The 13,202-nt window shown below is 37.7% G+C and overlaps 1 protein-coding gene across 1 annotated transcript; it reads right to left on the reverse strand.

Moving 5' to 3' along the window:
- Positions 1–11,478: 11,478 nt before the first annotated feature.
- Positions 11,479–12,188, reverse strand: LOC117611098 (uncharacterized). Its single transcript, XM_034338995.2, is given in 4 exon segments — positions 11,479–11,696; positions 11,699–11,989; positions 11,992–12,169; positions 12,171–12,188. Coding segments are annotated over 4 exon segments (705 nt in total).
- Between the last annotated feature and the right edge of the window lie 1,014 nt (positions 12,189–13,202).

Raw genomic sequence — 13,202 nt, forward strand, 5'->3', positions numbered from 1 at the left:
TTCACCAATGCGTTAGTAAAAGTTTCAGTAAAAAAAGTCAAAAATAAAAAAGTTTTATAGTTGAATTAGTATTAGTCACGCCGATACGTTTCGGCTCTTTCCTTTGATCATCGGACCTCTCTCTTTCCGCCACTGTCAGTCCCTTTCTACGTTCACGCTTGGCTGGTTGTCGCGTGTAACCCGAGATTCGACACCTCGCTTGGATAAATGCAACCACTGGGTCCCAATCTCGGTTGCATTTATCCAGGTTTTATTGTATACAAGAAACAGTAGTGAATCGGCGACTGCATGCTGACTTATACACCGCTAGAGACACGTAGGCATACGTAGATTTCAGTGTAGTAGTAACAATAGTTTTTCACGAATATCTCGGAAACTGAAGCTTTCCGTTAATTATGCATAATGAAAAAGTTGTTCAGAATCATGTCCTCGACAACATATTAAAAGGTCATTGAAATCGCCCAATGTTGACATTAAAAACTTCCTGTATTTTGCAATAATAATGAAAAAATGAAAAATTTTTTTTCAATGGGACCAATCGGAAGACATACCCTACAAGATGCAAGAGGTTTCGTTCCGATTGGTCCACCCATCTCGGAGTAATCGGTGAACACAAAAAAAATAAAAAAAAAAACATACTGATCGAATTGAGTAACCTCCTCCTTTTCGAAGTCGGTTAAAAAAGTACGCGGAGTTCGCCCGAAAACTCTAGCACAGGAGGGGCGGTGTTCAAAACTATCCTTTCTTTCTTTCACTTCTTCGTCGTACAAGGGACAGCAGAATCGTTAGGTCATTTACGACTTGCACGTGTTTACGTGGGACCGAACCGAGCGAAAACCGATAGACAAAAGGCCCTGCCTTGACTCGTCCTTCGAGGCAAGGGGCTATTCCCGGTGACGAACGCGCTGGTCCGCTTAAACTCGTAAACCTCCCTCGATCGTGATAAAGATTCTCAACCGCGTCCGAACAACGACTCAACGATTACACACACGCTGCCACAGACGCGCAGCTATAGGCAATGATAATTGTAGCAGTAGCAATAGTCTTTTGCAAAAATCTGGGAAACTGAGACCGAGCGGCGGTTATATATATAGGAAAAAGTTGTTCAAAATGTTGATTTCTACAACATATTCAAAAATCGTCGAAATTGGTGAGATCCCCCTTTTCTAAATAATTACCGGGGATTTCCTTGATAACGGTACCAAGTACAAAATTTCTTTTGGTGGTACAAATTAGTACAAATTCAGCACTAAATGTATCCGCTTTGATTTATTCATTAATATTAAGCTAGCAGTACCACGATTTTTTTGAAAATGGCAAGAGGTACAAAATTACTGTTTGTGGTACAAATTAGTACAAAATAAGTACTAAATATTCCACTAAGTCCGATATGATTCTGCTGGTTTGGTCCTGCCAGCTTAAGAGAGATGTTGGAACACGGGCAGTGAATTGCATAATCCGAATGGAGCTTTAAGAAACTTGAATTATCCACTGTGCGTCACAAAGGCTGTATATTTACGACTTTCTTTTTCGACTTCTACATGGAAGAATCCATTCTTTAAATCTAGAGTACGATATACATATAGATACACCTCGTAGATTATCAATTAAGTCCTCTATGAGAGGTAAAGGATACCTATCTTTTTCAATCATCTTGTTTAACTGACAGTAATCTATGCATACTCGTGGAGTTCCATCTTTCTTTTTATTGACAACTACAACAGGACTTGCAAACTCAGATGAACTTGGTTCGACAATTCCAACTTCCATCCACTCTTTTACTTGCTTATCCACTATTTCTTTTTCTACTATCGGCAATCGTCTCGGTCTTTGGCAAATTACCTTATCCTCTTTTAATAAAATACTCAATTTTATATCAGTCGACTTACACATCCTTGGTTCATAAGTAACTCATTAACTCTTTCACGTGTCTCCGACCTTGACTCAGTATCTATATCGACTTGTACTTCTTCAAACACATCTACTGTGCGTTGCAGCTAAGTTGCCGTCCAATCAAATTCGTTGACCTACCTCCAGTCACACGTATTATGTTTATTGGCCGAGGCTTTCACATCCACAAATCTATCGCGTGACGAACGTCGCTAAGTACAGACATTGAAACAGAATGAGATGAAGCGATTGAGAGCGACGGTTCAAACGCATTGACGTAGACGCAGATTCGGGGTTTACATTATTAAGAAAACAGGAGAGTTTTTACACTTTCCATAATGTAATTTCCATAAATTTTGCATAATAACAACTGTTGTCAAGAACGAGTATTATAAAAAATCCATTAATATCTCGAAAAATTCGCATGTTTATATAATTAAATACATCTTCCGCGAATATGGAAATTTTACGCCTATGCAATCTAGCCGCTCACTTCTCAAGTTACGGGCTCCTGGAGGGGATTAGGTGGAGCGAACGCACAGTCCCCTTGCCCCGCTCTCGGTTCAGTTTGTTGGTGCTCGGCAACTTAGCTGCAACGCACAGTACTTGCATCAATAGTATAGGATCTATTCTTTCTGTAATCGTAATGCCATTCCGATCAAATTTTAACTCAGCTAGCTCTAAGATATTTCTGCCAATAACAACATATTCATAGCATCAGAAGGAATCACATGAAACGTCGAGTAATTCATATCATCTATACAAATTTTAGTTTGAATATAACCTAAAGTCTTAAATTCACCGTTTCCGAAACCAGTCAAAGTACGAGTAAAATTATTAATATGTTTATTTTTCAATTTCGCAAAGACACTTTCACGCAATAAACTCAAAGGACTGCCAGTATCTACAAGAGCATCAACTTTAACATCTTCAATCATGACCTTTTTAATTGCATCATTTTTGGTTGGCGTCTGTACTATATTAACTACACTGCTACCTGGACTACTAGAATTCTCTGTCATCTTACCTTTCTTAGGTTCGGTGCATTTTGATGACTCATGTCCGAAGGCGTTACAATTAAAGCATTTCTTACCCAGCGTCTTTTTATCGCAGTCTTTAGATTGATGTCCTAGCTTACCGCAATTATAACAACAAACTTCTGGTTTATTTGACGTAGTACCGCCTTTCACTGTTGAGTCGTTTTTCGTCGTTTTCCTTGATGAATCTTCTTTCGTAAATTTTTTTCCGCCGTCTTTCTTCCCCGTCACATGATTTTCATGAAAAATGGATTTCGCCTGCTTGTTAAATTGTTCTTGGTTATTTAGTCTTATCTTTTCGTAAACTCTTAAACGTTCTTTAAATTCACGATAGTTTTTTGCACCGTATAACACTGCTTTGTTATCCGACTTCGAAAAGGAAGAGGATACTCAATTCGATGTGTATACAGGGTGTTTCGTTTAAAACAGGCCACCTAAATATCTCCTCTATCTCTGAAAATACAAAAAATGTTTCTGACGTAATCTAAATTGTTTCAAAAGACAAATCAGATGGAAGAACCGTTTTTTATAAATTGTAATTTTTTAATCGTTTTTTTGAGGTCACTCGTGTTTAAATTTTAGAATCCACGGTCACTTCAAAGTCGTGCTATTAAACATGGATGAATGCACAATAATATTTGCTATAACATACAACAACAAAAAATGTGTGTACATACGTAAAAAACACGAGTGACCTAGAAAAAACGATTAAAAAATTACAATTTATAAAAAACGATATTTCCATCTGATTCGTCTTTTGAAACCATTTAGATTACGTCAGTAACATTTTTTGTATTTTCAGAGATAGAGGGGCTATTTTGGTGGCCTGTTTTAAACGAAATACCCTGTATAATCGTTGACAATCGCTGTTGAATCTGGAACACCAAGAAAGATGAGAGACTGGTGCCGCACTAACACTTGTCGCGCACCCGGTTGTCGTTTATTGCAAAAATTAGATAGACGTATCACAAGACGATTACAATTTTCGAAAAATGGAATAGCAAACGCGATTGAATTTAATACGGAATTACGCGATCAAACGGATTAAAAGAAAGAAAAATGATAGAATATTAATAGTGTGAAATGGCTTTACGTGCGCGTCTCTGAGTCTTTGCCGCGTATTCGGTATTTCACCCTCACGACACTCTGCCTAATTCGTAGGACTTGCCGCGCAGCTAAATTACGACGAAGTATAGTCGACAACTCTATCTCTAAACGCACGGGCTCCCGTCACGACTTACTCGATTGTTCGACGAAGAGTGATCAGAATCGATCGCGATCCTAGCCGGAAGGGCCCGTCGCGAGGACGATGTCCTGCGTGGGGACATTTCGGCAAATCACAGCGCGTAACGACGGCGTCGCGTGCGTTTCTATTGGTCGAAAGCGCGTGCCAGCTAAATTTCTCTAGATCATGCTTTCTCTCTTTCTTGGTGTTCTTTCTCTGTCTAACGGCTTTTCGGTGTTTCTACGCCGTAGAATTTCTGGATTGTTTCATGCTTTCTATAATTTCGTATATTAGCTAGTAACGATGCGAATATCTGTTAACAGTTTGAATCAGTCTTTACTGAACAATAAATATGCGGATATTATGAACATAAACTATGTCTGATGTACTATTACGTTTAAATAATGGACCAGTTATCGCGAGGTTCCCTAGTTAACAATTGGCTTTTCCATAATCATTTTGTTCGTAAAGAAATCGATCAACAATACGAATTGCGCTGGTACGCTCGTTGTAAGGCATTCGGTGTTCGATTGCAACTTTTCAATAACGACAGTTTTCCCTTATTAATCGAATATTCGTTATTACATTTGCGACGTAGTCAGTTCGAGAACGTTCTCGCTATTCGAAAATTACCGTTAGGTCTTCGGTTTCAGGCAAATTCTCGGAATTCGATACAAAGACTTTTATTACCCCGTACGACCCTTTGCCTCTAAACAGTCCTCGAACGTTTGCTAACGTTTGCTTGCAAGGGTTTTCATTCCTCGCTCTCGCATTCATACAAATATTCAACCCGCTAGATTACTTCGCGTTCTCATTCCAACATTCAATTCATACACGCGATCGGGTTAGGGACCGACTGGCGCCCACGCGTGAAAAAGAGGAGAGTATCGGTGTTAATTTCAGAAATAATTTAATCTTTACGCTTGTGCGCAGTTAGCCTGAGAAGACACCTACAGTGCGAAGCACTGGCTAACCGCGCAGCGAACGCTGTTTACGATACCTCTCCTCGGTCGAAGCCGAGTTTTTCTATCACGAGTTTCTGTTACTACGCAGTTGAGCACGACGATAGTTTCAAGGAGGGGTATTAACTAAGAAAAGAATTGAGAAGTATGAGAAGAATGAAAGGATAGAAAAGACAAAGTAGAATAATTATAAGCTCAAACTTTTCCCTGTGCATTTCCCACATGAAGAAGTCTCTTACAATCCGAAGGCTTGATTGGAAAGCACAGAGTCAAGGAGAAATAAAAGAAAGATGAAGTAGTGATTTGCCCTCCTCACGCCCCTCACATGAGGAGTCTCCTACAACCCGAAGGCTTGATAAGGGAACGTGAGGCGGACAAATTTGAAAAATTGTCCGGACGTGACAATCGCGTCGCGAAGAAACGAGATCGAGACCGTGCTGTGTTATAAACCATGTGTTGGCCACCACGAAATTCTATTAATTTCGTGGGTTTTGGCGAGTTGATGAACTTATGCGATTACGTATGCCGTCGGCAATGTCATTAATCGAGTTGACTTCAGCAGGATTGAGCAAATGTTTGACAAACGTTAAACAGCGAGATACACATGCGAACTCTAAGCTATGCGTAACGATAATGGCCGATCAACCGGATCCTTTGCAGCACGAGCCATTGGCTTCTTCTAGCTGAAGTAGAGCGCGCTGCTTGGTCGACCTGACCGGCATCTAATGTGGCTGCCGGTCGCGTTACAGACTGCTGCCGTGGTCCGCGTGGTGACATTAGAAATCAGCTGAATTTTGAACAATATATATTTATACAGGGTGTCCTAGAACCCATTTTCACCCTCTGAAGGGGTGGTAGCTGGGGTGATTCTGAACAACTTTTTCCTTTGCGAAAAAGTTGTTTGAAAATTCCTTTTTGAATTAGTAAACAAAAACACTGACCAATCCGAGCGCGTACAGCGCGCGGGCTCAGGGACGGCAGCGTCGGCTACGAAAGCGGGGCCGATTGTTTTATTGCATGAACCAACGTTTACTGTACGTTTAATAAATTGGTGGTCACGAAAGGGGCCGATTGTTTCAATAGAGGAATAGTTCAATATGCTAAAGGAATTGCTAGTAGAACGTTAAATCTTGTGTGAAATAGCCTTTAATAACAAAAATATAAGAAATATAAATACATGAAAATTTAACAAAATTTAAAAACAAAGGTCATTGAAAATCTAGTTTCTGTTAAAAGTTTTTAATTTACGATTTTTAGAAATGGTGTTTGTATGTATTTCTAATTGACTATTATTTACAGTTTTCACATAATCATTTAATAAAAAATTTGAAAAAATTGATAATAATTTAAACAAGATACTGTGGTAATTATTACGACAAATACATGTATCTGAAAATTGTAACGTCCCGGAATTATTATCGCGAGCACGCTACTGCACCGACGCGTAGGGAGAGCGGTTCCCTTGCAAGAAGGCGACTCGTATATAATTATATAATAAAGGGATCATAGGTTCGGGTGGTGCGCGGTAAAGGAGTGAAATCCAACGTTAATTCCTTTCTCAAAAATATATAGTGAGTATGTTTATTCAAGAAAATATGATGTGTTTGTTTATAATATATATATATAAAAAGGTAAGTAACTATTTGAATTACATAAAAATGTAAGTAATATAAAATGTAATGAAAATAATATAAAGATTTATCGTAATTGATGTATGTACAAATGTTGCGCCCTGCTCTTGAAATACGAAAGAAAATAATTATATTAATTAAGTACAGTGAGTACGCCCTAGATTAGAAAATACAAAGGAAAATAACAATGAAAGAAAATTCAGTTTATTAGTTACAAAATAATTCGTCCTAAAATAAAATACAAAGGAAAATAAATTAATTAGTGACGCGACTCTAGATACGATTATCAAAACTCTAAATTTATCACTTGAATTTATAAAATAATATTATTTAAATAAATGGATCGATTGTCGGAAATTTGGCGAGGATCCGTTCCGACACTGTAGGAGCTAACTCGTTCGGCCGCAGTTCGATTTCTGGGCAACTTAGCCGTCACTGATAGGCCGCATCCAAGGAGCTTCTGCTTTCGCTCGCTCGTTAAGGGGGTAGACACGGCACGTGACCTCTCCGATTCGGGACGTCGGTATTACAGCAGTTTTTTCGTTGGGCCTAGTGGAGCCACTTGCGTGGTCTGGTACGAACTTGAAAGGTTTAATTCTCAGCTAGCGTGCGCGCAACACGATCTAGGAAGGCAACAGCGCCTCAAGCATTTTTACAAACACATTCAAACGCTCATCTCGCCAGAGGCATCGCGACGATCCGCCTGAAGAACGAAAGCGAAACATTGGCGCGTGGTTAGAGTGAGATGTAGGGTGATCATGCTATCCTTCTTTCAACCTAAATGATAGAATTGTCCCGCTCCGATAAATTCTGACTGACTGAACGCGTGGATTTTATATAGCGCACCGTAGCACCCCTCGCTGCTGAAAAATATATGCCTACTCTGAAGAACCGAAGGAACGTGCAATCTGAGAAACTTTTTAGAAAAAGTTATTAACTTCTTTAAATAAATGTTTCTTAATTAATAAAAATATACAGGATACGTCATGCAATTTCTGACGGGTTATATCTTGAATTTGATAAGAGATAGGAAAAAGCTGTTTATGTAAAAGTTCAATGGTATGATAATGTCTATTTTTCTGTGATTTCATCTTCTCCGTGAATGCAACGATGCACTCAAAAATGCAAATCCACTTTTTATTTAAATGGAATTGCATCAATTTTTACTTGTGTCAACTCCTTGAAACATTCTGCATAAAAAAGTACTAAGTATGGTACTATTAGAACTAATAAATGGAGGGACCTCGCATATATTCAGCCGAGATGTCAAATCTCGAATTAGATGCAACGACCAGCCAAGCGTGAACGTAGAAAGGGACAGACAGTGGAGGAGAGAGAGAGCGGTCTAATGATCAAAGGAAAGAGCCGAAACGTATCGGTGTAACTAATACTAATTCAATTATAAAACTTTTTTATTTTTGACTTTTTTTTACTGAAACTTTTACTAGCGCATTGGTGAAATTTTTCTGATTAAAATGATACCAAACACGATATAGTTTGAATGGGGTGAGGTTTGTTATGGGGCGCTGTGGAAAATCCAGGCGGGCGGCAGTCAAATCTTAGCGAAAGGGGACAATCTCAACATTCAGAATGAGAGAAGGACAGCATGACTGTAGTGCGTCTCACTCAGCGTTCGAGCGATGTTGCCTTTTTCGCTTGCCTTCGTAGCACAGTTCGAGTGACGTAATCAAGCTAACGCTTGATTCTGACTACGATTCCAAATCGGCAGCCTTTCTACTTAGACGCCACCTTATAACTACTAGCTGAACTAAATTTGTCACGTGACTTGCTCTGTAGTATCCAGATAATGGCGGAACTCGTCTTTGGGAATGCTTTTACGGGAATCGGTTATTCGTCCTTATACGAGAAGATCTTGAGCTCAATAAGGGCTCATTCGAAAGAGGAAGGTTCAATGCAGGGCGGTCAACTCACCGTTTGAGTCACAAAACTCTTTTAGTGGCCTAAAAATGCTTCCAATTTGCAACTGCATGTTGTCGATTTTTTCTTCTACTTTCGACACTGATATTATTAAATATACACATAATCTCGTTAAACCATGAGTTGACCGCCCTGCATTGGACCTTCCTCTTTCGAATGAGCCCTTACCCAGCCCTATGTGTTCTCATATAAGGACAAATAACCGATTCCCGTAAACCCATTAATAGGCCCGTTTTTGCCGGTAATGTCACCTCGCTGCATTACCCGTGTCTACCCCCTTAAGCTTGGTAGCAAACACTGCAGGACGGTATCGTCGCTCTAGAGCCAGTGTACTAATAGGCCGCATCCAAGGAGCTTCTGCTTTCGCTCGCTCGTTAAGCTTGGTTGCGAACCTGACACGTATGAGAACCGCTGCGAACCGGTAGTTGAGCGCTCCGGGTCTGACGCGGAACCTTTGCCGCCTTGCCGACAAAAGAATCTATGCTACTGAAAATCTATGTAGTAATCGTATCATAGACCCGTGTCAGACTACGATCAGAATCGAAGTGAAACAGCTCCACGCAGCACGCTCGTATTTATACCAGAGATCTGCTGACGTAGCAGTTTTTTCTACACGTACTTTTGATACCGGAAGTGTTTGGACTTTGACCGGAGTGTACGTGACTCCGCGCGTATCGCTATCTCTGTCTATGCATAGTGCTATCTCTCTTTATTCTGCGCTCTATTACTATCTCTTTCTATGCGTTATTCCTATCTCTATCTATGTGTCCTGCGTCGATCTTTTATCGACGCGGTAGAATTATCGACGCGGTAATTATCGATGTATATTTTTGGAGTATAAATTTTGTTAAGTATAAATATTAATAAATACAAGATTCTTTTCTTATTTGTTGAATATGAATATAATTATTAATCTAAATCACGGTAATACAATAATAATAATAAAAAAACGAACTGTTACAAATTTTAATTGTATAAAAACGAAAAAAAAATAAAAAAATATTTTAATAATTAGTAATGATAAGAATTTTTGTTCATTCTTCTTCATGCGGGATGTTACAAAATGATAAATAGTGAATATCTGACTGAATGTGTGTTAATTTAAGTAAAATATGTCTGTGGTTTTCAGAATACAAAGATTGGGACTCTAAATTGGCATCACTTATTATGGCTTTCATTATTGCATATTTATATGTAATTGAGGCTACCACTTCTTCAGTTGGAACAGAAAAGCCTCCTCTTTGTAAACGATCAAAATACGTGTTATTTAAAGTTGCACCTTTATCCTTCACAACTAATAACTGGCAGATGTTACAATTTAATTTTTTAGCAACTGCATGGGTCCCATAGTCAGCTATACTTCATACACGAACGTCTCCTCGCGCGGAAATCTCCAACGGTGTCCTTGTGACTGGATGAATTTCCAACGGTGTTTCCACGCAGGAGTCTCCTACAGGAGCTGCTTCCCGAAACACCACACACGCGACACACTCACACACACGAATCAAACTTCAAGGGTTTTTTACGCCTTTGTGCTTTTTTCCTTATATTTCCAAAATAAACTCTTATTTTACCACCATACTAATCTCGATTGATTATTTATCAAACCGGCGTCGACAGATCCTAAACATACTTTCGAAACATCCGGGAATTACGGTCCTTTCCCAAATCATCACCCTTATCGTTTTCAAGTGTTTAGTAAACTCGAGATCTAAAATCAAAGAGGGAAACGGATTTAAAAGAGCTGACATCGAGAGGACGAGCACTCTTGTTCGAACCTTGGACGAAGCAAAATGTAATTCCTAACTGCTAAAGATTTTATTCAACGAAAAGATTGGAACTGTTCATGTTGAAGAGTTTCGATCGTACAATCTAACAACTCTGAAATACATAAGTAACGCCGAGGACTCAGTGAGAGAGAAAACTCGCGACGTTACAAAGTGCTTCATTATATGAAATATGATAATTACAACCGGATAGAAGTCGGTAATTTTCAAATCGTTTTTCTAATTTTTCTGTAGTAAATTTTCCTGGTAAAAAATAGGATATATCAAAATTTTGAAAGCAGTATTCTATAAGTAATAAAAAAACTGTTGTACTTTGATGTAGCGCTGTAAAAGTATCAGTTGTCAAATGCCCGTTCGTTTGTACACTTCGCCAACAGTTTAACCAGGCTAAAAATTTTCTCAAAAATTGACATCTACAATCATTAATATTCAAAATTGGTTTGCTAAATTAATTTCTTTTTTTGTTCCCTTTTATACTACTATACCATTATCAGATAATTTAGAAAACGAAGTTCTATTAATTCTGTGGTTATCTGTCACAATGCAAATTACTTCAAAACCACATTTTTGAACCGATTCTATGATTTTATAAACAATTGGTAACATTTCATTTCCGGTAATATTAAAAACTGGTAATAATTTAACGATTTCAGAAAGATTTCCAAAAGCAGAAGTTATCATGAACGCTAAAATTGTCTTTGCGAACTCACAATCAGTCGAATTTGTGGCGCTGCCTACAAGTTTATTTGACGTATACTGTAATTTTGAACTAATATAAATTTCATCAATTAATGAAATTACTACTTTTTCTCTAGTTGTTAAATTTGCTGATGTATTAAAAAGATAATGTTCGTTTTTTATATCATTGTCGGGTAAAACAGTTATATTGCATGATAAATATTGTAAATACCGTTTGTGAGGTAAAATAAAAAAACTTCTTAATAAATTATACGCTTTTCAATAAGATATACATCAGTACTACAATGTTAAACTTTAACATTGTTAAAGTTAAACCTTAACTTTATATCTAGTTAATATATTTTGAAGTTAGGACCACCTAGACAATTTCTTGTCTATAGGCAGTACCCACTTTAAATCATTGAATGATAATTTATTACCTTCTTCACAAATTTGTAATGTCATGTCATCAGCAATCACGATCTGTGTTGTAACTGTCAAAAAATCAGAATCATTATTACTTACAAGCATGTAAAAATTGAATTTGTTATTTTAATGTTCCAACAATTAGCAATGATAAGTTTTTCTTTATAAGTGTTCACTAAATCTGTAAAGCTACTAATTAAATCAGATTCAATAAATTGTTGAACTAAATTGTCGTTATTGTAAATAACTCTTTCCTGACGCTCTGCAGGATCTTTCCTCTGTGGTAGCACATGTTTTGTAAGATATGAAGGTGAATTAGGAAAAATGGAAAGCACTGCATTCGCAATAAGCCTTGGACATCTTAACAAAACATTTTCCAGTACACCAGTAGGAGATAAAATAATCTGATACCTTCAATATCAGTTTCTGAAAAATGCAGACTGCATACTGCAGAATATTTTGTCGGTGTCTAATTTTTACGAGGAATAGCAGCTGTCCATTTTTTCCGTAATTCCTCATCTTTAGGTAGCAAAAATATTGAGGTATAATTGTTATCTTTTAAAGTGCTGTCATAATTTCCCTTACAATTGGGAAAACCAGCAACGCCGTGGCATTATTAATTAATAAATTTAATATGAAAGGGTATAGCAGGATGAGATGGTCAAAAGTGTCCTTGAGCCGATTTTATTCAGCAATGTTCCATTTTATAGCTTATAATAAAAGACCATTGTACATCAAGTTTCAACCCTGTAACTCAACTGGAAAGGTAGTTAAAGGGTAAGAAAGAAAATGTGGTTTTTACCTTATTTTCCCTATTTAATGGCATTCAAAAAATCCGAAAAAATTCTAGAATATTCTGGCCATGTTTCTTTCTGGCACATGGTTGTGAATTTTCTCAGATTTTTCGGTTGCAAATCCTAGGCGTGAAAAATCAAAAACGCAAAAAAAAGTCGAAAAATTGAGATTTCGGGTAGAAGCTTTCGAGACACTAGATTTTTATTTTTCCAGTACAGGGTGTAAAAAAAATAAATGTCACGAACCATGTGTGGTGATTCTACACTTCTGGATCGGTGGAGATCTGTCAAAGAAAGCGACCGCAAAATTGACCTTGACCCCTAAGTTCAAGGTCAAATTTTTTTATTGGCTTATCGTATAGTGCTCATCGAGGGGATAAAAAGTCTGAAAGGAACCATGTGCCGGAAATCAACCCTTCCCCTAGAAAAAAGCCGTCAAACTTTCCCTAAACGTTAATGCATTAAACGTTGAGTCGCGCGGTACCCCTCTCCAGTGATCTTGGCGCGTCAGTCTCGCGTATCGCTCGAATTTCATGTTATAAGACAATTTTTGAATTTCAATCACAGTGCCAGCATATAAGAATGGTAAATTCTAAGAGAGCATATTTAAAAAGACAAAATAACTACTGCGTTTAAATGAAAATAATAATGAATTTAATCGAAACATTCGTAATATAATATAATATGATACAAGTATGATAAGCAATATAATATATAAATAACAATAATAAAAGTAATACAATAATTATTATTATTATTATTATTATTAGGTGAGGCTAGCCGGGTACTCAGTCCTTGGGGACCATTGTACCCGGGCCGCTATGCAGCCTCCTT

The sequence above is a fragment of the Osmia lignaria genome, chromosome 8 (genome assembly GCF_051020975.1).
Source record: "Osmia lignaria lignaria isolate PbOS001 chromosome 8, iyOsmLign1, whole genome shotgun sequence".
In the NCBI taxonomy this organism is placed as follows: domain Eukaryota; kingdom Metazoa; phylum Arthropoda; class Insecta; order Hymenoptera; family Megachilidae; genus Osmia; species Osmia lignaria.